The sequence below is a fragment of the Wolffia australiana genome, chromosome 20 (assembly GCF_029677425.1).
Source record: "Wolffia australiana isolate 7733 chromosome 20, ASM2967742v1".
Lineage (NCBI taxonomy): Eukaryota > Viridiplantae > Streptophyta > Magnoliopsida > Alismatales > Araceae > Wolffia > Wolffia australiana.
In genome coordinates this window covers 5,543,877-5,569,679 of record NC_135854.1, presented here as the reverse complement: position 1 = coordinate 5,569,679, position 25,803 = coordinate 5,543,877, and the positions used below count along the sequence as shown (strand labels likewise).

The window sequence follows — 25,803 nt, the reverse complement described above, 5'->3', positions numbered from 1 at the left end:
TGGAGCCATCCAATGTCCCAGTTGTGTACATCATATCAAAATAGTGGTTAGTGGTTGCTATTGTAGTTTTTAGTTTACGTTACTTCAAAATAAAGCATATACTCATTCTGGATTGACATGTCTCTGGATGCATTGACTAGTACTAGAAAAATATCATCCAAGGTTTGCATTGACTTGACCTAGGTTTTTCATATTAGGCGTGTTCATAGAGAGAATTCAACAACTTTAAAGATGAAAGTATATCCATGATCTCATGAATAAATACCAATTTTTTAAAATGATACAGGTTCATCATGTCATAATATATATGTCTATGTATGGATGTAGATTGACATGAAATATATGACATGTTTTAACCGGACATGGAACAGGAGGAATCAATTCATCTATTTCCAAAGTGTGAATTATTTGAGAAACTAATGAATTTATTGCCAATATCATTCTAATAGTTGTAAGTTATTGCAAGTTGATGACTTATAAATCTCATGTAGCATAAACTACTGAAGAGGACAGTGCATTAGCATCAGAAATCAAGTTCATTTATCTCAAGCACAACAATTGTGCTATTGGAGATCGTACAGGTTTGATGTTATTTTTATTCATTCATTAATAGAACATCCTATGTGAACTATCTTACTACTGTTTTGAAGAAGTTGGTTTGGAAGACCTTGTCCTTATCTAGTCAATGATTCAAGTGCTGAAAATTGGTTCATAATGTTTGTATATGAAGATAAAACAAATATTGCCACTTTACCCATTTTGTCAGCAAAGAACCTTCCTCCCTGCAGTTTCTGTAACATTCATTTAATATAATTCAGCCTATTTTAGAGTTGCCGCATCCAATTGCAAAAATGTTTAAATATATTTTCTAGGACAGACATTACAAAACAACAGAGGCCACAAATAAAGTTTCAACTTAATTCTACAACAAGGAAGAGCTGAGGCAAAAAGTATCTTCACAAGAGCCAAAAAATAATTCTGGCTCGTTCATTATCATCAGATAGCATAGGTAGCTTTCAGATAGTCGATGATCTCTGCGCTCTCAAACATCTTGACACCCGTATTTGGGTCTTCTATGTAAGGAACCTGCTTAAGTTAACACCCACTTAGAAGACAGACAACAGCCCATTAACTAGAAACAGCCCATTAACAGGCACTAGCCCATTAACAAGAACTAGCCCATTAACACGAACAAAGATATAAATATATCTTGGTTTAGGAGAAAATCACCTGAAAATTCCCCACCCTCTCAAACAGCTCCTGTCTCCTCGGGCTTCCTCTGGCAACACTGCAGTTAAATCCACTCTGGTCATAATTCTTTCGCATGTAAATTCGGCTTCATGTATCAGTGAGAGAAGACAGAGATCGAGGAAAAATAGGGCCATTGTTTTTTTCTGATAGCTGATGACTTATCTTTGACGCCTTATCTGGAACTTCATAAGAGGACAGTCTTAGTCTGCCATAAATGGTTACAGAGAGATCCTTCCAGGAAAGTTTAATGAGTAGTCATGTCACATAGGTAGGGTTCAGCATCACTAACAAGATGGACAGTGACGACGATGATAATGATGATTTTAACGTCGTCATTTGTTCAAGTAAATCATGGATGGTGATGACAATGGCAGAATATTTCAACGACGTTGATGAATTTGCAATCCATCCATTCAGTAGAAGAGGGGAGATTTTTCAGAGCAGGGTTTGTGCATATCCAAAGCTTAGATATATCTTTGATTATGTTAATGTTACGGATATATCTTTGATTTTTTTCTAAGGGATTATTTGGGTAGCTGATTCCTATGATGATGCCAAATTTTGCATCATCATGGTCCTCTCCACCCAATTATTAATGATGAATTCGTCATCATTATCTGGAAATTGTCTTCGGTGGCGTGATACAACACAATGTAAGGATGACGATGATGAACTTGTCATCATCTCTCTGTCATAATGGAAAGGTATAAGAAAGAAACTATAACGTAGAGATTCTGAGAATAGAAAATAAGTTCCCTGTTTCTGTTCCTTGGCATAGTCAAGGGAAAACAAACAAAATGCAGGAAATCAACCAACATTTTTTATGTCAATCGAGCAAAGACGGATTATTCTTTCTGGTTCCCTAATTTTTTTTTTTGAATGAAAAGTGGGAAGATCACCTGAAATCAGTGATCAACCCAATTCTGGTTCCCTAATAAACATTTTATAAAAAACATAGAATTGGTAAGTTAGAAGATGGAAGTAAAAATATGACCGATTAATAGTCAATCACTGAAGTTAGCGATACTTAAAAGAGCGCCAATCATTTTTTTTTTTTGAAAATTCATGAGGCGGTCACCCGAACTAATCGGTAACCACAAAAGAGCGCAAATCATGTTGATATCATGTCATGAAAGCATCCAATGAACTGAAAAAACACGTCAATTATGATAAGCCACCAAGAGCATAAATAGAAGGGTACCAGTGCATCAGATGTGGCAGTTCATGCTCAACGAGGACCTCTCGCACAAGCTTACAAAAAGGAGAGCCCTAAATACGCAAGAAAACCAGACATGATAAGTTTTATAGACCAGATTATCTCTACCCCTCTCATTTTCCTTAGTTATTCACAGATTTTAAGATGCCAACCTCATAAGCCCAGACTTCAATGGGTTTCTCAATAGGTCTTGCCGGAGTATAAGAAGAACCCTGTAACACAAGACAATTCAGAGGGAATCCATAACTCATCACCCCCTCGAAGTAGTCTCACCATTGAAAAAAATCAGTAGTTTTTTTACCATAAACAGAAAAAAAATATTTTACTATAAAAATAATGGAGTACCATTCATGGCAGAAATCATAACTATTGTTCATCGACAATGATGAAAATTGTAATCGTCATTGTCTTCAGCAAACAAATGACAATGACAATTTAGTGAGTGTATCTCTTAATCTAAGTGAGATTACCAGCGGTAGAGTGATGAGACAAAATCAGCATCGACATCCTACCTGTGGACAAAAGCTGATGACGATTGCCATCGTCATCATCATCCTGCTGTGATGAATGCCAGCGACAATGATGACTCATCATTGTCCTCCGATCATAGTTATCCGTGACAGCAAAGACAAGTCATAAAAAGAAAGGGCCATGTACGGAAGAGGTTCTTGCCTTTGCAAACCGGCCAATCATTGCAAGACCTGCTGTGAGAGTCTGAAAATAGAAACAAAAATGCACATAGAAATGACAACTCTTTGGTGCAAGGAAAATTTTTAAAATCCCAACAATATATCAGGTGCGTACAGTCAGCAGCCCAAGTGAAAGCATTGAAGGAACAGAGCCATCACCTGAAGAACAGTACACCGAATTTTAATGACAGTTCGTCAATTCATACATTATAATTTGAAAGGTTATACCGTATTTCTGAACCAAATACTTGATGATTTCATCCGACTCATACATTGATACGCCTGTGTTTGGGTCCACCTGAATTCAACGTAGTCTATCTGTGAGACAGGTCACCCGTCCCGGTATACTGGTGAAGTTTTTACTTTAATCAACACCCGTGAATTTAAGCCCAGTGTTTAGACCCATTAATGCTAAATTAGTACCAAAAACTGAGAAATAATAAAAAAAGATTACCATGTAAGGAAACTGCTGCTTTCCTCCCATTTTGAGGACTTCGTAGCGATACTGAGGCCCATTTCTTGGGCACGGATAGTATAATACATCAAGGTCTAGTATGCTAACAATTTCCCTGACCTGAGAATCAATAAACATCAGATTCAAAAAGTAAAGAGATTAGTCTCAAAAGAATGTGATTTGCAAGAGTATGTGACGCCAAACCTTGCGACAGAATGGACAGCTGCTCCCAAGTGGATAGATCAAAGCAATCATATGAAAATTTCAATGCAATAAAACCTCCATCAAGAATAATTCATTCAACTAGGATTCCAGAGAAAAATAGAAAAAATATACCCTTCAAATTCATAAATCTCGATCGGCTTCTCCGGGCGAGGACCCAATTTTGAGGTTTCCTTCACTGTGAGGCCTGACAAGAACGATGACTTCAGATCATTGCTCCTCACGTAGGAAAAAAACTAAAACCATTATTTAAAATCTTTCACCAAAATTTCCGTTGAACTCCAGTGATCCCTATTGATTTCTGTCAAAAATATTGTGATAAAATAAAATTGATAATAATGAGCTCATTAATCAAGAAGCTACACCAAGTGTTTATCAAATAATGAACTATTTCTTACTTAAAATTATATCGGAATATTCACTAACATTATACCCACTTCATATGATGATGTAAAAATATATATTCACTTCTAAATAAAAGTAGAGAGAATGGATTAAAATCAAATTTGATGGTGAGAGTAAGGTTACCCTCATGGTCGTTAAATTAGAAAGAAAACTCATCAAATCACATTCTATACCTTAAATCTATGGTAAGACTTCCATGAGTAGGACACTGATATCAAATCAAAACATGGTTCGTTAGTAAAGACTAGTCATGAATATTTCTTTGAAAACCTATTCAAGAAATTTTGGTGCGTAAAACACTCTGGTATCATTCAAATAATACGATGAATTAACCTTCTAAGGTTGTTAAATTCATCATTCGATAGACCTGCCTTGTATAGCATACAATGTTTCATCAATCAAAAATTCATCAAGCCTAAGAAAACAAGGGTAACAAATATGTATTCTCTCTCCTCTATACAGACAATAAGAACTAACCCAGCAGCTAGAATTATGCAAACCTGCTATTCTGAGGGCATACTGGCCAGGAGGAATGTCAGCATCTGATACAAAAGCCGCCGAGTACCTATCAATATGGAAACAGAAGAATTAAGGTTTCTAAGCAGTTTTCAGTCTAAAGACAAGCCATTAAACAACGAAGAGATTTCTTCAAAAGCATTCTACACCTTTTATTCTTCAATCCACAGACAAAATGGAATAGAAATCAATTCTCCGCCTTACCCATAAACGAATATACCAGCGCCGAGGTAAAAAAGGAAGAACCGAGACTTCAGAGCAGTTTAAAGTCAATAGAAAAGACAGTGATCAGTGAAGAGATCTCTACAAAAGCATTTTAAACTCCCACTTCACAGATTTTCGAAAAAATCAGAGCACAACAGAAACACAATGTACATGTCAGAAGAGAAAAAATTCACAGGCGAAAACAAGAGAATCCAGTGAACAATGAATAAACTTCCACAAAAGCATTATCAGCCCTCTATTCAACAAATCAAACAAAAAATGCAAATGGAAACAAGAAAATCAAAATTTCCAGGCATACCCAGAAACGAAAACGCCCGTGCCGAGGCGGAACGGAAGCGCGAGAGAAGCCCCGAGCACATCGAGCACCTTGTCGCCGCGGACAGCAAATCTCTTTGGTTTGGGAGGTTTGAAGCCTGGGGGAGGGGAAAGACTTCTCTTTTCCTCTGTCGCCGAAGAAGAAGAAGAAGAAGAAGAAGAGGGTAGATCGGAGGAAGCGCGGACAGAAGGGTAAAGAGAGGGACGACGGGAGACGCTCCTTGAGGCGATTGATGGCGAAGTGGGCACCGGGCGGAAGCCGATAACCCCTGCCATTGATGAAGAAAGGGAGGAGCTCGACGGAGCTCAGCAAGATTTGGATTTGGATTTGGATTTGGAGTAGAGGATTGAAGGTTGGGAGATTGAGGCGTGGCGGGAGAGGGGCCGCTATCTTTAATCTTATACTGCTCTACTCTGATTTGGAGATTATAATGTGTGTGTTTCATCAGATGAATCGCAGTATTTGTGATTAAATTATGATGACACCTCTCTCCACTCTCTGTCTGTACGTCTCTCTCTCTGTTTATCTCTCTATTTCTCTCTCTATGTTTCTGTCTCTCTCTGTCTCTCTGTATGTCTCTGTCTCTGTCTCTCTCTATGTCTTTATCTCTCTGTCTCTGTCTCTCTCTCTGTCTCTGTCTCTCTCTATGTCTCTGTCTCTCTCTATGTCTCTGTCTCTCTCTATGTCTTTGTCTCTCTCTATGTCTCTGCCTCTCACTAGGTCATTGTCTCTCTCTATGTCCATGTCTCTCACTAGGTCCTTGTCTCTCTCTATGTCCATGTCTCTCACTAGGTCCTTGTCTCTCTCTATGTCTCTCTCTACATCTCTCTCTATGTATCTCTATATATCTCTCTCTATGTCTCTCTCTATATCTCTCTCTATATCTCTCTCTGTCTCTCTCTATATATCTCTCTATGTCCTTGTCTCCCTCTATGTCTCTCTATGTCTCTCCATGTCTCCTTCTGTCTTTCTATATGTCTATGTCTCTCTCTATGTCCTTGTCTCTTTATATGTTTCTCTCTATCTCTCTCTTTGTCTCTCTGTTTCTCTCACTCGATCTCCCTGTCTCTGTCTCCCTCTAGGTCTATGTCTCTCTCTCTTCTCTCTCTCTCTGTCCCCCTCTCTCTATTTCTCTCTATCTAAATGTCTCAATTTTTCTCTCTTTGTCTCTCTCTGTATATATAACTCACTGTCTCTATCTCTCTTTCTTTCTCTGTCTATCTCTCTCGCACTCCCACTGTCTCTCTCTACGTGTGTGTGTGTCTCTCTCTCCCTCACTCCCCTCTCCATCTCTCTCTGTTTCTCCTCCAACTCTCTCTCTCTCTCTTCGACATGATCTATGCCCTCTTTAGTTCAATAGAATGATACATGCGCCACGATTTCCTTTCATCTTGATGGGAGGGGTATCTAATAATATAAAAATACAATTTCATACTATATATTTCACCATTGTTTCCACAATCATGGTCCAAGAATAATATAGGAACATAACTTGAATCCACAAGCGTTGATCAACTTGAAGCAGCCAAGTCCCAAGTCCATAGAACTAGCTTTAAACACTAGAACATTCTCCAACAAAGGGAACACTTGGAGGGGAGAAACAAAATTCTCAACAAAATAGAGTACTTCAATAATCACCCTTCAAGGCTACACAAGGCATTATATATGTCATTAAAGTTGTAGGGTCATCCATAGTGACAATAAACTCGAAAAGGCAACTTAAAACATTGGAAAATAACCTTCTGACCCTATAAACATAAGGTCAGGAGAGTGACAGGCCTGAGCGGAGATGATATGGAGATTCTGGGGCTTGTAGAATATATCAGAAGATACTTTGTGTGTCTCAAGAGGATTTTGACAAGACAAAACAAAAGATCTGCACCCCTGAAAAATTGTACCAGAGATAGTCTGCAGATTATGTTAGAAGAGTAATCTGAAAGAGGATAGTGTTAGAGGCTTTTGTGGGTCTCTAAGTATATTTTTCTGCAAATCTTCCAAACTTCTTGAAGGCTCTCCATCTAGGGCCACCAGTTTCAAATGTGCCTCCATAAATGGGCTTTTTGGCTACAACAATTATAAAGAAGTTGAATCTTAGTTTACCATTGAGCTTCTACTAGCCCAATATTTTTTACCATTTTAGAATTTTTCGATTATTAAAGTTTAATAATAAAATTACTTGGGACCTCTCCCAAGTTAAATCTTAGGTAAGGAATTAATAGAACCACTGTACCAAAAAGAAAACTTAATGATTAATAGATTTTCATGTTTTTCCTTTTCAGGCAAAATAAAAATTTTAGCTGCTTTAAGACAATGATACAGATCTAAAGAGATCTGATGAAATCTGAAAATATATTGAAGAAGAGTACTTAAGAGTAAATCAATTCCCACCATTAATGACAATCTTGTTCTCCCTCACAGTCAATCCGAAAAGCTCATAAATTTGAGATGTTTGCATAAAATATTTAAACTATTTTAATTGTACAATAACATAATTGTTCAGCCTAAAGCATGAATGCAATAAAAGAGAGATATTTGGGCCTTAATGACAGGTAAAATGATTTGGCTCTGATTTTGTTTAGTTTAAAGGCCTGATTTTATCATAAGCCTTAGAGGCATTGATGTAGTGATAGTGTTTGCTCTTAAACTTATATTAAGTTGTCTAAAACTATTAGATTTTATTTATTTATATGACTTGTTAGTTGTTTATATATTGATGCATGATCGGTAATACACTCCTTACATAGTTTGAGGTTCGCAACATTAACAGTCTGGCCATCTTGATGTTGAGTGACATCCCAAAAGGAACTTGATAAGGTGATGATCAATTTATCCCTTGAATGATTTTTTCCTGGTTTCTAAGTTGGTTCATGTAAGTTTTCCATTTTGCAACATTTTGTGAGCATGAAAATGCAGTAATGTAATTGTATGCATTAAAAGTAATGACATGCAATTTATTAATGTTAATGACATTTGTGGTCAGTATGTCTAATACTAAACACAGCTAAGATGCAGTAAATCTCTTGGTAATAGAATTCTCACTTTTGAGTGCTCACCTTAGACCTGATATTTGACGTAGTCAAAGTTAATGACATTTTACACATCTTAACTTTTATCTCTTATAGTCAGATAAATTTGATGACAGGGTAAAGTAAGCTAGATTATCTATTTCCATTTTGGTTACCACCTCTCAATAATATCTATTCATGTAATGAAGGGATTTCCATCTTAAGGATGCTATAAGAATATTTAAAATATACTGGATAATGAGACATTATAATACCCTCTTTTATCATGAGAAATAACATTACAGCTGATTTCAATGTTTTTTCCTCCGTATGAAATACTGCCGAGATCAATTTGAATAAAAACATTCGTTTCATAAACGGGAATATATTTAAAACTATAATCAAGTTTTCTACTGAAGTTATCACCAAACAGACCATGTCTCCTTTGCCAACAGTTTGAAAGCCTAAATAACCAACACCTTGTAAAATGCACGAAATAAACTTTTGCAAGAAGGTATCCTCATTCTGATATCAGCAATCAAACTACATATTTCTTTAAGAAAATCACTCTACATTAGAAAATTTAGGTACACCATTCAAGCATAGAGAAAAGCCTTTTCTGTAAAGGATAAAAGTCTAGGGCCTTTTGTATCCAGTTGAGACCTAATCAATAAATGACTCAAGACTCCTAATCAATAAATGCCCAGGCTTGAGAGAAAAAAAAATGGACTAATTGTCTGTCAGACACCTAAAGATCATCAAGTTGGAGGTATGTGAACCAAAGAAAACATTCATCAACCGATCAAATCATAACAAATTATAGCTTTGATGATCATAATTTGTAGACCGCAAAAAACTAGAATTCTGATACATTCCTTGTGGGACATATCGTCTTCAATGTAATTCTCATAATGCAAACCTAAATTGGTAGATCAGAAATGAACTAGAGAGTTCCCGGGATGGAGAGGAGATCAGAAATGGTCAAGGAAGAGGTCGAACGGAGGAGGTAGGGATTGTCCAGAGGTAATCTGCCTGAAGACGCAGAGAAGAGCCGATCACGAGGACGAGGATCATAAGGAAAGAGACAGGATTTTGACATAGAGGAGAGAAGGGACAAGAAAAACCACAAACATAATACTTTCTGTCTGCCCTCCTAAAGTGAGTGCTGAGCTATTTAAAAAAAACACGAAAGGTAGATACATAGATGACCCTGATGGCCAAAAGACAAGACTATCACCAGGAGGGTCAGGGATCATATCAAAAAAAAATGATGCTTGACGAGCCATAAATAATTCTAACTTATATTTCACCAAAAAACAATTCTAACTTACAGTGGTAGCTTGAGCCTCCCACTTCTCCCCAAGGCACTCACTCTACTCACAAGAGCATTATAGGCATGAATATTGTGTATAAACCCAGCATCCAACATCTCATCAATGACAGCCAAAGCTTCCTCCTTCCTTCCCTCTCTGCCAAGCCCCATGGCCACAATCTCAAAAGTAGACCCATCTGGCAAGAACCCTCTTCCCATGGCCACTTTCCTCAACCTCTCAGCCTCCATCACCCTCCCTCTTGCACAAAACTCTCTCAAAATCCCATTAAATGTGACAATATCAGGCAGCCCATCTCCTTCTTCTTCCTCCATAGCCCTCTCCATCAAGCAAGCAGCCTCCTTCACTCTTCCTTCTCTAGCCATGGCCTCTGCCAGAGCTCCAATGGCTATAATCCCTGGCTTCATCCCATATAATCTGAGTTCTTCAACCAGTTCAACCCCCTTCCCAATCTCTCCCGCCCTGCAAAGATCAAACACCAAATCCAAGCAATCAAACTCTGTTGGACCCAAAAATCTCAATCTCACCCACTCCATAACCAGATTGCAAGCTTCCAAGATCTTCCCTTTCTTGCAATACCCTCTGACAATGATATCACAAGTAGCTCTGGAGATCTGAAATCCCAATCCCATCATCTCACGAACCATCTCAATCCCTTGTTCAATCCTGCCTTGCCTCACGAACCCACTGATCAGAGTGTTAAACGAGATCGAATTCGGGTTGCAGCCCTTGTTCTTCATGATCTTGAACAGGAGGGGGATGGAGTCCAGCCGATTGTTCCTGCAGAGGCTGTTGATCATGACGTTGAAGGTGATCTCGTCGGGCTTCACCCCGTCCAATTCCATGGTTTGGAAGAGCTCGGAGACCCTGTCATGGCGGTTGATCTTGCAGAAGCCGGTCATCAAGATGTTGTAGACGTGGGCGCCGGGCTTGCCGTCGATGGAGCGTTTCATCAGGGAGAAGGCGGCGTGGGCGTCATCCAGCCGTCCGTTCTGGGAGAAGGCGGCGATGGCGGAGCGGAAGGTGGGTTCGAGGCGAGGGCAGGCGAAGATGCCGTCGCCGGAGCAGGGGCAACTGTGAGGAGGCCCGATCGAGGGGAGGAGAAGGGCGAGCTGGTCGAGCCGGCGAGCTGCGCAGAGGGAATTGACCATGAACTCGGTGGTGGTGTGATCATGGCGGAAGGCGTCGACGGAGGACGCCCAATTGAAGACGAAGAGATCGAATTGCGCCCATTTGGGGTGGTTTCGGAGCTTCTTCCGGAGGAATTGGAGGAGCTCCAATGGCGTCAAGCCATGGCGAAGTTCTTGAGCTAGGAATTGGAGCAGCGATGGCGGAGGAGACGACGGGGAGAGAGATTTGGGGCAGAGCTTTGCGATCTGCCGACCGCTGGCCATGGCGATCTTATAAGGAGCTTTTCAAGTCTCTGGTTGAATTTATAGCTTCGGGACGGATGACGGATGGGACGGTTGTCCCCGTCTTCGGAGTCCCTGGAATTTGTCGTCGTTCTCGTTGCCATCGTCGAATTCGTATTTGGGTCTGTCGTGACTCATAGAGTTGGAATTGAGAGGGAGTCGCGACTCCCCACCGTGAACCCTGCTCGGAGTCTCTCTCTCTCGTTCCCCCGTCTTGTCTGGAGACCTCTCACTATAGTTCAGGATCGTCTGGGACATGGACGATGGAGGGGACGCGACGAAGGTCGTCCTGTCCGACGTCCGGAATCAGTGCAGGGATGCGGACAGGATGTTTTTTTCGTCCAAGACCTGCGGACGGGACGGTTTTTTCGTCCGAGTGGATGAAAATCATCCCATCCAGAGGTCTCAGGACGAATTTCCGTCCCGATTTTGGTCCATCCTCACAGACACGATGCTTTTTTATCCTGGGATGAAAAATAATCCTGTTTGTGTCCCTGCACTATATCTATCACTACTAGAGCTATCGCTGAGGGTTTGGCATGTTGACTGAGGCGTGATTGGTGACGTGACGGGATGGGTGACGCTTTATGAGGCTATAGCTGTGATGGATGATGTGACGGATGACATGGTGAATGAATTGAGCTCTCTGTCATTGGTCATGTCGTCCGTCATGGTGGCTGAGGCGTGATTGGTGATGAGACGGGATGGTTGACGCTTTAGGAGGCTAGGAATGTGATGAATGACGTGACGTATGACATGATGGATGGATCGAGCTATCTGTCATTGGTCATATTGTCCGTCATGGTGACTGCGGCGTGGTTGGTGATGTGATGGGTGTTGGGTTCTACTGGCCTTGATCTAGATAAAGAAATAATAACAATACGCAGCGGAAGACTTCTGCGAAATCACACGACATCGATAAAATAATGAAACAAAGCACATGTGCACGGATCTCATTGTGATTTCTTGGAACTCGGAGCGAGACGAGTCGAGCTACTCAAGTCTGCAGACTCTAGATGCATCCACGCGGTCCTCGGCACATCGGATTTGCTCCTTCTCGTTTACGAGCCCCATTCAACCTCCGTCGCCGTCATTACGTCGTCCCGATCGCATCAGGAGTGGAGAGAAGTCATGGAGAGAGGGGAGAAGAAGGGCAAGTCCCCTGAACAATTTTGGCTTAGGTGAATTTCATTCAAGTCCTTCCCCAATTTATACTAAGTGGGTATTTTTCACAAAATTTCCCAGAATTTAAGTATATCTTCCGACATCCAAAAGACCATTTGTGTGTGACACTTTAGGCCCATGTATCAATGTAGTTAACGACTCCAGTGGCCCAATAACCTATATTGGTCTTCCAAATTAATTAAAAATATCATCATATAGATTAATTAGTGTCAGATCGATTTAACCCGATTGGATAGGTTGAGTCTCCAACACGTGGCGTGCCAAGCTACACCTCGTGTTCGAGAAGATACAAAGGATTGTGTATCAACTCACTCATGGAACCTGTTCGTCATCGGTTACTGTGTATGTATTGTCTCTCACCCACTTGACACTCCTAGGACGACTTAGTGTATGGCCAACTGTCAAACCCTAATCGGTCATCCAAGTTAGTATTGATGCGTTTGGAAATCATCAAGGAACTCTTCTCCCGATATTTCATTGCCTTGGCCAAGGAATTCATCAGATCGTCTTCCTTGAGCTGTCACCTCTTATACCCATGGTTGGCGATCCCATCTTGACCACTCAATGGTCTTCGTAAACTTCTTGATGCACCCGAACTAAGACTATTTAGAGTCACATGATTAGGGATGTGTAGGTCATAGTCAACGTAAAATTGTTCGTCCACGAGACGTCTTTGGTGTCTCAGGTCTAAAGACCACTTACACAACCGTAACGTAAATCAACATGATCGACAGTTCAGTATAATACCATTATGAGATTCGTACGGATTAATTCAATGAACTCTTTCCACTAAAAAGCACCCACTCTATCCTTAGTGTCTCCAAACTAATGGATACGGGAACGGCCATACTCATCATATGAGTGAGGCTAGATATTGTTATTCTATACGGATACTTCGGTGTCCTTCTCGTGTATCCTTTGAATAGGAATATTTAGAACACATGTTTAAAGACTAGTTATCTCTGTAATATGATCTCACCATAATTCACTAAATCCGAACATGTATTCATGGACTTCATTATAAGCATCACACGTGCATTATAATGAATATGTTCTATTAATTAACATAGAACGAGACATGGAATGTGTGATTGGCTTGTTGGCCACATATATTTCCATCAATGGGATAGGTGACGCTTGAGGAGGCTGGGAATGTGATGAATGACATGACAGATGACATGATGGATGGATCGAGCTATCTGCCATTGGTCATGTCGTCCGTCATGGTGATTGAGGTGTGGTTGGTGATGTGATGACATAGGTGATGCTTTAGGAGGCTGTGGTTTTAATGGATGATGTGACAGATGACATGATGGATGAATCTAGCTCTCTGTCCTTGGTCATGTTGTCCATCATGGTGATTGAGGTGTGATCTAGCTCTCTGTCCTTGGACATGATAGGCGATGGATGACGGATGAGAGATGGATGATGAAGATCTTGGCAAGGTAACATCATGGGACGAATGTTAGGGTTGATGGTGATGATGGTTCTTAAATGATGAAAAAGGAGGTTATGACATCTATAAGTTTTAATTAGATTTTAGTTGTTTGAAAAAAAATCCAGTATTGCCCTTGACGTAACCTCGATATTTTTACCAAATACTGATGATCATGAATAAAAACATCTCTTTTATGTACAAGTGACCAATAATATACATATTGTGAACTTGGCGAATAACATCAACGTTGTGTCCTATCCACGACCCTGTTGTTGAATACATTAGCCGTCGATGTCATAGAAGGCACTGGTTGTTGTCTTTGTCGTTGCTGCTGCCATCTCACGAGCCTGATATTATTCTCCAAATTTCTGTAATCTTGTGAATTAAATATGGCTTTTTCAGCAAATTTGACAAATAAACTACAAACTATAAACTTTTTGTCTGAGGATATCTACAGGGCACCAAATATAGTCGCCATCGTTGTCATGTTCATCATAAGACAATGACGCCAACGGGAAGATGAAATATTGATATACCTCTTGGCAGAAATGGAACCGGACGGAACAAATTATTCTATCCATCTTGGAAGACCGGCACCTGTTCTATTCTGTCATCTTCTGTTCCATTAGTTTATTTATTAATCATTGCTATGTTTTTTTCTTCATTTGTCTTACGGGTCACCTTTTCGTCTTGTTCACGTCGTCCTGTTCAACAGATTTTCAGACTGGATTGGGACAGAACAGCATGGCCTGAGATGGGTGACTGAACGGATGTCCCATTCAGTTCCATTATGTCTAGCCCCAAGTATTGTCCTCTGTCATTAGAGAGAAGAGGTTAAGCAAAATATACCTTAAATATCAGAATATAAATTTGGGAGAGGGATACTGGGCTTTATACATTTGTATCTCTTAACATCGGAATCCCAATAACAATCCCAGGTAAATCATTGTAAGTTTTGTACTTTTGGAACTACTACATGTTTTTGTCCAGCTATCACACAAGGACTTTAGTCAGAACCTATGTAAGAGATATATAATTAATTTTCAGAAAATAGTGCCATAAATTCCCTTTTTCTTGTTTTACTGTGTTGTTTGCACCTTAATAAAAAGACCAAGCTTAACAAAACATTGATATATTTTTTGTTCAATAATTCTTTCTAGTTGTTTTAACAAGGACTCATATTCTTCGCAACCAAATGACAACACTTGTCTATTTCCTCCTCCGCAGTACAGCTCAGCTACTTTACAAAGTGTTACTCTTATTTCAACATGGAATTGCCCCCTTGTTTTCTCATGTTAAAGCATTATTCTTTTGGTCATTCTAATTCAATAATGCTCCAGATTTTGTACTTTAATTTTTATGCTTCATATTTGATTTTTCCCAAGTCGTAATTTTGTTAGAAGCTTAGCTTTGCTCTTTGATTGTTTTTCCTTTTGTTAATATTCAACTAGGTATACTGTGTTCAATTGGAATGCTACCCACTCTGGTTTCCAAAATTCTAATGTCATTCCAGCCAGAACTGTAACTTCTAAATGAAAAGGAAGGACTAATCTATTACATTAGATCTGATTTTATAATGTCACAAATGGATACAAACAAATCCACTGCCTAAAAAATCAGCAGGGCAGATGCCTAAACAATGTCCAATTTAGTTACCACATCTCTACCTCGCCACATCTTTAGGTGGCTCGTCCATGGTTGATCCCTACCTCCTCTGTTGAACCTCTTCCGACCATTCCCATTCATATCTCCCTCTCTCTCTCTCTCTCTCTCTCTCTCTCTCTCTCTCTCTCTCTCTCTCTCTCTCTCTCTCTCTCTCTCTCTCTCTCTCTCTCTCTCTCTCTCTCTCTCTCTCTCTCTCTCTCTCTCTCTCTCTCTCTCTCATTCATCTCCCCCTTGAATTTATCCATCTTTACATAATTGATGCACTTCATCATCAAAATTACATCGAAGGCGATACGTATAGTTCCGGATCATCCCGAATGTGGACGATGGACGGGACGGGACAAATTTTGTCCCGTCCAACGTACGGAGTCAGTGCAGGGACGAAGGTCAGTCCCGAATGTAGACGATGGAGGGGACAGGATGATTTTTGCCGCGTCCAACGTCTGGAGTCAGCGCAGGGGCAAAGGTCAGTATGAAAACCGTCCCGTCCAGTCCGTTCGGGATGATTTTTCATCCTCTCCGGGGGAAAAACCGTCCCATCCCTCATCCCAGACGAAAAAACCAGTCTTATTTTTTAAATTTAATTAAAGGTATGTTGTCTGTTGAGTCGTTCAGCGTACAACCTACCAATAGATAGAAAGAAGAAACCTCTCCCATCCGATGGCTAACTGGCTATCCGCCCCTCCCCCTCCTCGTCGTCGGCATACGGTGCCACCTCTCCCGGCTCACTACTTTCTTCCCTCTCCGGTGCCACCTCACTCCCCCTACGGACACCATACTTCCTTCCCCTCCAATGCCACCTTTCCTGTCCTCGTCGTTGGCATATGCTTTCCCGACGTCCGCCGTACCCATACTCATCGTCGGAGATCGTGTGGCTAGCGAGGCCGCGTGGCTACATCTCAACCGTCAGATGTCAATCCGACAGTTTTTCATCCAGATTCGTCCGTCCATCGTCTGAGACCTCCGGACGGACGGTTTTTTTGTCCCACAGGACGAAAACCGTCCCGTCTGATCGTCTCCGAGATGAATTTTCATCTCTATATTTCGTACAAACCCTTGGACGGGACGAATTTTTTGTCCCGGGACGAAAAAACCATCCCGTCCGATTCCCCCGCACTATAGCGATACGTCCAGTGGCGAACATATCACAAATCAAAACCTAGTACCAACTAGCAGCATGCACATCCTATAAAAACATCATACTCAACGCCCAATATCGCTTTGTGTAATTTTGAGCAAAATTTTAAATAAAGGAAAAATGCGGGTACAACTCTAAGAAACAAGGAGCTAGTATGGCCGGTACCTCTGATCCGGCCGGCCACCACCACTGCCTACACTGCCATGGCGGCCTCGGCCAGAGAAGCTGCCGCCGCCTTTTCTGTCGCCCCCGCCGCGCTGCTGCAGTGGCAACTGGACTGAGCCCGTTGTTGTTGGGATGCTGCCCTGTTGCCTGCATCCCCAAAACAAATATCACTCCCTCAACCTTATTTATTGCCCAAAGACAACGACATAATGAGATAAAATGATTTTTCCGTTCATAGAAAAATCAATATGATATCCGGTAATTCAAGAAGGCACAACAATATGATAAATTGCTATTCCTGTCGTAGAAATCCAGTAAAATCTATAATCCTGTGATCCAACAGAATAAATGACCTCTCTGTTCAAAAGAACACTTAATTAAAGGAGAGACTGGGCTGAATAGAAAAGTGTTTCTTTCAGTCAGAAATGAAATGAAGACATAATCTAAGAACTAAAAAATTTCAACTCTCAAAACTCAAGAAATGGTGTAACCCATAGAGCCAAGACTAAATATTTTCCCAATCACGGAAGTGCAGGAAATGTATAACTCAAGGACTAGACATGATCAATGATTTTGTCATTTATAAAAATGAAGTAAATCTACAGCCCTGTGGCTCAAGAGAAACAACGATTCTTCTATTCATAGATTCCGGGTAGAACTATTGCCCAAATACTCACTACTAATGGAAGTTTCGTTCGTAGAAACGGGAGTGATTCTTGAACCCAAAGACTCAAAACGAATAAATGAATGATTTACTTTCGTAGAAAAACAGGAAACCTGGAACCAAACGACATAACAAAATAAATGATCTTGCATTAGTAAGAATCTAGTAAATCTATCAGGCAAAGACAAAATGATCCTTCCTCTCATAGAAATACAACAAATCTACAGCCTAAAGGACCGTGGTAAATAACTTGTTTTCAGTCATAGAAATTTAGGACATCTATAAAAAGAACGTTTTGATCATGCTTGAAATACTGGACTTTCTTGTTTGGCTAAAAGTAGAAGAAATGAACCTCGGTCATATCTCATAAAAAAAAACTTTTACCAAAGAAGAATGAAACCATACGATATTATATCAGTAGTATTATTATAACTAAAAAGTATAAGCACTTATAATGACTTACAGAACATAGGCCATGCGTCCGTCTGGGAGCAACATTGGTACCATGGCCAAGCCGGAAGGGGCTGATGCTTCCCTTCCATAGACTCCAGGCTAAAAAATAGTTAAACAAGATAATTATGCAACACTGATGACAAAATATCGGTATTTATGAGATGATAATGTAAAAAAATTAGACCTGGAGAAAACTGGTGGCACCATAAGAGGGAGGAAGAGGGAGAAAAGGGTTGACCAGGCCGTAGCCCCCACGAGAGGGGAAGGTCGGAAGGAGAGGAGCCTTCTGAGAAAGAGCAGGGCCAGAGTCACTGGCCTTCTTGCTGTCAGCTGGCGGCTTCGCCAGGGAACAATCCAGGACTTGCCCTGCCACAATGAGAGTGTGTGTGAGAGAGAGAGAGAGATGACATAATTGGTTAGGTTTAATAATTAGAAGCAATGAGAGACACGACCAGATAAGGCTGTTCAGATTGAAGACCGAAACAGATGCAAGAGTGAGGGGAATGAGTATGGAGATAACCTTGTTAGATGTGAATCTGTCATGGTTTCGGAAAAATTAGAGTACGAGGAGAAAATGAGACAGCGAGCAGGAGAAAGGAGAAAGCCCAGTAATTTCTGAACAAAAGGAGAGAGAAAAAGAGAGGACCAAACGAGAGAGAGAGAGGGATAGAATAATTAATCAAGACATGTTTGGTCAGCCAGAAGGCAGAGAGATATATTAAGACAGAGGGAAAGATGGGTTGGTTGAACAAGAGAAGATAAAGGAATAGAACAAAAGAGAAAGAAAACCGTGTTTGTTGAGCAAGGGTAGACAGAAAGAGAGAGATAGGTAGATAGATAGAAGAGGGAGAGGAAGGGAGAGAGAGAGATAGTTAGATAGAGAGAGAGAGAGGAACGGGGAGAGAGAGATAGTTAGATAGAGAGAGAGAGGAAGGGGGAGAGAGAGATAGTTAGATAGAGAGAGAGAGGAAGGGAGAGAGAGAGATAGTTAGATAGAGAGAGAGAGAGAGGAAGGGAGAGAGAGAGGGACAGCGGGAGGGAGAGGGAGAGGGGAGGAGAGAGTGAGAGAGAAGGAGAGGGAGAGAGAGAGAGACAGAAAGACAGATAGATGGAAAGAGAGACACAGAGAGATAGAGAGACAGACAGATGAGAAGAGAAAAAGAGAGATAGAGAGACACACAGATGGAAAGAGATACAGAGAGATTGACTGACAGACAAATGGAAAGGGAGACAGAGAGATTGAGAGACAGACAGACAGATGGGAAGAGAAACAGAGAGAGATAGAGAGACAGACGGATGGAAAGAGAGGCAGATAGATTGAGAGACAGACAGATGGAAAAGGAGACAGAGAGAGATAGAGAGACAGATGGATGGAAAGAGAGGCAGATAGATTGAGAGACAGACAGACGGAAAAGGAGACACAGAGAGAGTGAGAGAGAGACGGACAGAGAGAGGCAGACAGAGAAAGACAGACAGAAAGACGTAGAAATGGAGACAGGGAGATAGCCAGTCAGACAGGGACAGAGAGAGAAAGAGCGAGATAGACAGAGACACGGAGACAGAGAGAGACTGAGCGAGATAGACAGAGACACGGAAACAGAGAGAGACTGAGCGAGATAGACAGAGACACAGAGACACAGAGACACAGAGACACAGAGGCAGAGAGAGAGTGAGATAGATAGAGACAGAGACACAGAGAGAGTGAGATAGACAGAGACACAGAGTGAGAGAGAGATGATACCTTCAAGTTCATATCTTTCTGTATTTTTTAGCGCTTTCATGGCCATTGAGCGCTCGGCAAAATGCACAAAGCCAAACCGGCTGTTCTCCTGGCCAGGCTTGGCAGGGGGCAGCACAACCTTGGTGATCTCCCCATGCCGCTTGAAAAGTTCCTTCATCTGCTCCGGCGTTACATTCTTAGGAAGGTTCTTCACATACAACGCCTTCACCTGTACAAAAAACAGAGATCCCCCCCAATGCCTATAAATGGTCGGTAGGATATTATTTTAAAATCATGTAATTTGATGCAGACAGAATGTGATACAATCCCCATTCTATCTAGGGTGAGTTTTGTCGTGTTAGCACACTAGAGGTATTTTGGTCTTTTGGCTCTCATGTAGTTCCTTGAAATAGGGCAGCCACGAAGAGTGAATCTAAAATTCACTTTTCTCTCCTCTCGATATCTAATCATCTCTCTCCCTCTGAGATTCGTGTCCATCTTGATGGTCTCTACCTGGCTGTGTCTACAGGCGGGTGATCCCTGGTCGATCCCTGCCACCTCCATTTTGCCTCTCCTCTGATCATTCTCATTCTACTCTTCAACCTTGGGAACATCTATTATTTCTCACTATCCCCCTTGGTCAATAGGAACCCACATTAATGTTCTAATAAGAGTCTACACTAGTATCAGCACACTAGTGTACCGGATCCCATTAGAACTCCGAAGTTATGCATGCTTGGGCGGGAGCAGTACCAGGAAGGGTGACAGACTGGGAAGTCCTCCTTGGTGACCACAGCATGGGCATGTGATCACAGTTCAAAATTAAAAAAAAAAAACAAAAAAAAGACATATCATAGTCAACCTTAAAAGGTCTTACTATGGGCGATCCAATAATTTTGAGTGGGAGGGGGGTTGAAAGTTCATAACCATCCTACTCCAACCAGACGTTTAAAAATACAAATAAAGTACCAATATCCATCAGTTGAGTTTCTTTTGTGAACGTTTTAGATGCATTTAGCTATTTTGAGGGCAAGGCTTTCCATTTTCAGAAATTCTTGGGGCTTAGGCAATATCTAGGCTCTCATGTAGTTCTTCTCCTCTCTTATCCTGATTCTCAATAGATCTTCAAGAGGCATTTATCAAGTATTATCCTTTTTTTCTCTTAGAGCGCATAAAATGATGAGGGAAGGAAGACCTGAGTGTTGGACGATGGGTCGCTATTCTTCGGATCTGCCCAGCTCACTGTCGGTGCATTGTTCTCCAGCTTGAACTTCGGCATTGACATCTTCTTTCTTGAATACTCGGCACAAGCATTGTTGTAGTATTCCACGAATCCGAAGCCCCGGTTGCGACTAGAATTTTGTGGGTCCTGTAGAACAAGTTACCAAAAGCACTTATGAAATGGGATTGAGAAGGGTCGGCAAAATCTCAATGTAATCTATTTGAATGACCATACATCCAGTCCAGAATATTCAAGTGCAGCATCAATTAAATTATTGACCAGATCATAATTTGGCGATCTTAATCAATGAATGATCTATAAAGACTGATTGGTTGGTAATGGTCAGAAGAATACAAAATAATAGAAAAGAAAAGCAAAGATTCTCTCTTTCTCTCAAACCCACTGCTTTACACTGCTGCGACATGGCACCGATCCAGCAGAGGAACTACACAGTACTGCTGTTTTTTGCATGGAAAGAGAGGATGGCGGGATAGAAGGAAAGTTTATCCATTCCACTACTGGCCCAATTAGACAAGTTACCATCAATCATCCCTCTCGATTGTCAGGACGATCATGATCCAGAAATCCTGATCAAATGTATTAAATCAAGCCATCAAAATTTTCAATGAGGACCAATCAAATCTGATCTGATTGACACCCCCCTACATACAGGATCAGTTGTTTTTCATCTCTGATGGCTTTTAAAATACATGATCATAAAATGAAAAGAAAATCTTTGAATAATTTTGGCAGAGACATAAATCCATGAATGTCAGACTGGTGTTATCAATGGTCAAATGTAGCATGCGTGAATGAAGCCAGGTGGATAAGCAAAGATGTCAAAATACTAAAGGAAGAACCTCCAGAATAGGCAGATAAAAAAAGGAAAGTGAGAGAGATGGAAAGAGAGAAATATATGCATCTTAAAGGAGGCATACTTTCTTCAGCTCCACAACAGTGACCCCGGGCCCAACATTCTTCACCTCCCTCTTTAAATCATCCTCTGACCAGTGACGAGGAACGTTTCCAATGAAGAGTCGATGCTTCACTTGGGAAGCAGAGACTTTCACCTTCTTTCCCTAAGATACGGCCACGTTATAACCGATTACATTACAAACTGGATGATAACATTCAAGATGAAGAAATTAAACTGCTTACATTTAGTTCAGTCCCGCTGAGATCTTTGATAGCCTTTAAGGCGAGTTCTTTACTGCGGTAGGTAACGAAGGCATAACCCCTATTCTCTGCTGAGTCCTTCTCTTTCATAATTCTCACCTTTAGAGAGAGAAAAAAGAGTGAAATGCGTTTCTGAAACCAATGGACGAACATAAAGAGAATAATACCTCAAAAACTTCACCAACACGCTCGCAGAAGCACTGTAACTCATTATTGGCGACACCTTGGGGTATGTTACCAATGTATACCTCTGAGCCATGAGGAGGCAGAGAAAGAAGTTCTTTTTGCTTCTCGTCATCGTCATCTTTGCTGTCCACTATCATGCCAGAAGTAGCTTCTTTTGGCTCTTCAAAGTCCTCTACCTCCTCTTCAACTTCTTCCTCGATTTCCTCTTCTATCTCTTCATACTCAAACTCTTCCTCGTAATCATATGGATCTATTTCCAAATGTTCTTTGGCTTCAACTTGCTTGACGGGTTCAGAAGCCTTTGCAGCCGCAGTATTTGCTCTTCCTCTTGGCATTTCTTACACCTGGGACAGGCTTGAAAGGCGACTGAAAAGGAAAGAAAGGAGCACGAGGCGTTTGCAAGGGGAGAATATAGAAATGGAAAAGGGGAAAACAAAAGATTGGCCATAAAGTGAATCTCGAATGGGTTGCTGCAAAGGAATATGGCCAATAGAAGCTGAAGCTGGATAGCTTAGCTACTAGGTAGGTGACAGTAGAAGACAGCATGGCAGCAGCAGAATGTTTTCACAAAGATAGCCAAGAAGTTGGTAATTATCAAGGACCAAGGAAGATATCAGCACCAAAGGTTTAGATGGAGTGTGAGCCAAAAATATGGTCAAGAGTCTAAGTTTGCAATTGTGATCACAAGAAACAAAAACCAAAACAAGGAGAAACAGTATCACCATGTGAATATAATTGCAAATAGCTTATCATTAGCAAATAAATAGCATACATGACTCTGTCTCTCAACGTGCAGGATAGCCTTTTCATTTGTACGTGCCAGGCGCGTAGTTTTAAGAAAAACAGAACTGAGGAAACCTTTTTTTTTAAAGCAAGGAAGGTAATATAATACAACATTGCATCATGACTTATAAGAAGATAAATATATCAATTCTAGGAATGGGCCTTCGTCTGGGCATACTTTAAAAAGATGTAACCAACGTGCTCATGAAATTCATTTCCATGATCTGTTCCTCCAAAATAAGTAAGAAGAAAACATAACCTAGGAAGCATATAACTAAAATGTTCCGGATTTTGTGCATCAATATAGATGATTTAAGACAAACAACTAGACGTCTAACAAAATATACCTACGCACGCGCACATTAAATACTGTTCTCGTGTAAATGACAAAAACATGTTAATACTTTTAGAATGGAACTATATAAGCTTTTGATGCAACCGTCCGTTTTCTGGCATTCATTAATATCATAAACGGTTAAGTCATTATCAATGACAAGTCATATTTAAGCGCAAAAGAGGCATCACAGTTACAGATTTGATGGTCCCCTCATCACATGAAAGAGTGAATTCCTCTCCAGCTGTGCCAGACTTCCCTCACCTCGCATTTTGGATTTTCAAAAAAGGAATCCTCGTTCCATCCTACGATAAACTAGTCAAAATACCAGTCATAGTATTGGGCAAAGGCCCACGTCAGGCCACATGAATACATGCCTCGCGCTAAATAACATGACAGCTGAGTGGGCCAATTAATAGGACCACTCAGGAACAAATAAAACAAAATAAAAGAGCAAGCTTTCAGGCCCTTCTGAGAATAACATCAGAGATTTTAAGGACAAGAAAAGAGGCCTAGCGAAGTCTTACAGTGCTGGATGCATTAGTAATTTGCTGTATAAATATACAAGAAATTTAGGATCGTGTCAAAAAAAAGTTTTAGATAGATGAAGTGGAAGGTTGTAACAGCTCTAGACGCATTTATTTTGCACCATCAACCATAAGGTTACGAAATCATGGAATTCTACTCATGCAAGTGCCTTCGCACGAATGAAGGACATATGTAGACTCCTTTCTTTTATGACATTTCACTACCTCTATTTTCCACAGAACTGTGAACATGCCCCAGTGTTGTCCAATTTTAAAAACGACCACATTATGGGCCTTTCCTTTATACACTTCTTTAGGCCCATCCTGTTACCTCCATAAATAGGGATGATCCGAAGCACCCAAGATATTGAGTTTTTCCAACTTTCTGTTTTTGGCACCTTCTCAACCCTCTCTATACAGTTCTTGGAGCTGAAGCCCAATGAAGAGGGGTTTTTGGTATACGTTGCATCCTAATATGGGGCAATCACAACTTCTAAGTTTTTTACAGAAAATTTCAAGCAACAGAGGGCAAAACTTGGGTGCGACCCACCAAACATTCTAAATCTCACAAATAAATAGATTGGTTAAATATTTTTCTCACCCTACCAGACAACAAATATTTCAGGCAACTTCGACCAAATCAAATAACAGCTATCAATTTCATTGCTGCATTAATTGTCACACTAAAAATCTACCAACACTAAGCCTACATAGATTGCTACTTCACGAATGGACATTGTAGAATAAGTACCCATATGTTGTGCTGCAGTTTTAGAACTGTTAGAGGGCCCCTTGAAGCATCCGAGAGTCTCATCAGTAAATTTCGTGCCAGTAAAAAAGAGGAAGAAACATTTCAATGCTTGAGGAATTTGACCTCGGTGAAATTATGTGTCATCAAAGCAAAGGAGAATCTCTGAGTAGAGATTGTTGTCTCAATAAGATCAAAGCTATCCATGTGGCCAGCAAGCTAATCTTTATACTAATCATCCAGTGCCCTGTAATAAGCTTAGGGTATGGGGGAAAGGATGATATTGAGGTTTCAAAATGAACATAGTGCGGGAGGCAGTTTCTAGTTTTGCCGCGATCCTCTCTTATGTGCTGTTATTTCACCGTTAGCCTCAATAACAAATTCAACTCAATCATAAAATTGGATCTTATCAACTGTAATGACTAAGTTAGGACGATAATCACATCAACTAATGGTCTACATGATCATCATGCAGACCTCTTTTTTGCTTCAATAGGAGATCCCCAAAACTCGGGATTAAATCACTAAATCTTACAAAGGTAACTCGTGATTTCACTAACAGGATCACGTAGACCAGCATTCGGAATCAGGTTTACAGCAGTTGATCGATGTATCTAGCATTCAATATTTCCACTGTTTACAGCAGTAGTGGTGTAGCAAGTATTTGGGTGGATTTTCCGTTCACTCAAGACTTGAATTTGCTCGCCCGCTGTCTATAATCTCAAAGTCCTCAACAGTCTGCACACAAAGAAGCAGAGATTCTGGCTTCCCCTTCGAAAAATCGGCTTCCCAATAGAAAAAAAGGGATCATTTTCGTCATAATTCGCGAAAAACTTGAAGAAAAATAAGCCCAGGTGAGCATCATCTGAATTCGTCTACGCGCATAAATCCTAGCAACCCCGCAAAGCTGCGAGTCAACATATTCCCATACATCGTTCCGTTTTAGGCAATCTTCCATAGAAGATTTGTATGCTAATTTCAAAGTCGAGATTAAAAGTTCTTGACAATCCCTAGCATAGAACAGAAGGAAACAGGAAACTAGGAACACGCAGAAGAATAAAACGAAAATCCGCGACTGACCTGTTGCTTCCGATCAATCTTCTTCGGCAGGAGAGAAGAAGAGTGATTACCGACGCTGATAACTTGATTTCACTAGCTTGGATTTCTGACTCTGCTTCCGGATACAAAATCTAGGTTTTCGTTCAATCTCTCTCTATTTCTCTCCTATCTCTGACTATCCCAATCTCTTTTTCCGTTTCTCTCTCTCTCCTTATGTTTCTCTATCACTCTTTCTCTCTTTATGCTTCTCTCTCTATCTCTCTTTCTCTAAACGTTTCTCTCTCTATCTCCCTTTCCC

At 40.7% G+C, this 25,803-nt stretch overlaps 3 protein-coding genes across 4 annotated transcripts; all 3 read right to left on the bottom strand.

Moving 5' to 3' along the window:
• Positions 1-843: 843 nt before the first annotated feature.
• Positions 844-5,693, bottom strand: LOC144716120 (Thioredoxin family protein). The gene is made up of 12 exons (XM_078591173.1): positions 5,277-5,693; positions 4,738-4,802; positions 3,947-4,019; positions 3,815-3,833; positions 3,611-3,730; positions 3,385-3,454; positions 3,272-3,315; positions 3,140-3,181; positions 2,620-2,679; positions 2,453-2,520; positions 1,231-1,288; positions 844-1,086 (listed from the first exon to the last, which is right to left on the bottom strand). The coding sequence occupies exons 1-12, from the start codon at positions 5,567-5,569 to the stop codon at positions 997-999; spliced, it is 1,002 nt and encodes a 333-aa protein (XP_078447299.1). The 5' UTR covers positions 5,570-5,693; the 3' UTR covers positions 844-996.
• A 3,933-nt stretch (positions 5,694-9,626) lies between these two features.
• On the bottom strand, positions 9,627-11,024 carry LOC144716046 (pentatricopeptide (PPR) repeat-containing protein). The gene has a single exon (XM_078591061.1). It carries the CDS (start codon positions 11,022-11,024, stop codon positions 9,627-9,629), a length of 1,398 nt encoding a protein of 465 aa, XP_078447187.1.
• A 5,490-nt stretch (positions 11,025-16,514) lies between these two features.
• Positions 16,515-25,733, bottom strand: LOC144716036 (RNA-binding (RRM/RBD/RNP motifs) family protein). 2 transcript variants are annotated; one of them, XM_078591045.1, is made up of 9 exons: positions 25,527-25,733; positions 22,036-22,717; positions 21,851-21,967; positions 21,631-21,771; positions 20,666-20,839; positions 19,492-19,699; positions 17,935-18,116; positions 17,761-17,849; positions 16,515-16,780 (listed from the first exon to the last, which is right to left on the bottom strand). In XM_078591045.1, exons 2-9 carry the CDS (start codon positions 22,387-22,389, stop codon positions 16,618-16,620), a joined length of 1,428 nt encoding a protein of 475 aa, XP_078447171.1. In that variant the 5' UTR covers positions 22,390-22,717; positions 25,527-25,733; the 3' UTR covers positions 16,515-16,617. The 2 variants fall into 2 exon arrangements, with proteins under 2 accessions (XP_078447171.1, XP_078447170.1); XM_078591044.1 differs by having other exon boundaries at positions 22,036-22,420.
• Positions 25,734-25,803: the final 70 nt, after the last annotated feature.

Coding starts and splice junctions, on each gene's coding strand:
- LOC144716036 (XM_078591045.1), bottom strand. CDS start 22,389: ATGCCAAGAGGAAGAGCAAATACTGCGGCTGCAAAGGCTTCTGAACCC. Junction 21,772..21,850: donor TCAGCGGGACTGAACTAAAT/GTAAGCAGTTTA, acceptor GCCGTATCTTAG/GGAAAGAAGGTGAAAGTCTC. Junction 20,840..21,630: donor CTGTTGTGGAGCTGAAGAAA/GTATGCCTCCTT, acceptor CTTGTTCTACAG/GACCCACAAAATTCTAGTCG.
- LOC144716120 (XM_078591173.1), bottom strand. CDS start 5,569: ATGGCAGGGGTTATCGGCTTCCGCCCGGTGCCCACTTCGCCATCAATC. Junction 3,455..3,610: donor AGCAGCAGTTTCCTTACATG/GTAATCTTTTTT, acceptor CGTTGAATTCAG/GTGGACCCAAACACAGGCGT. Junction 3,316..3,384: donor GTATTTGGTTCAGAAATACG/GTATAACCTTTC, acceptor ACTGTTCTTCAG/GTGATGGCTCTGTTCCTTCA.
- LOC144716046 (XM_078591061.1), bottom strand. CDS start 11,024: ATGGCCAGCGGTCGGCAGATCGCAAAGCTCTGCCCCAAATCTCTCTCC.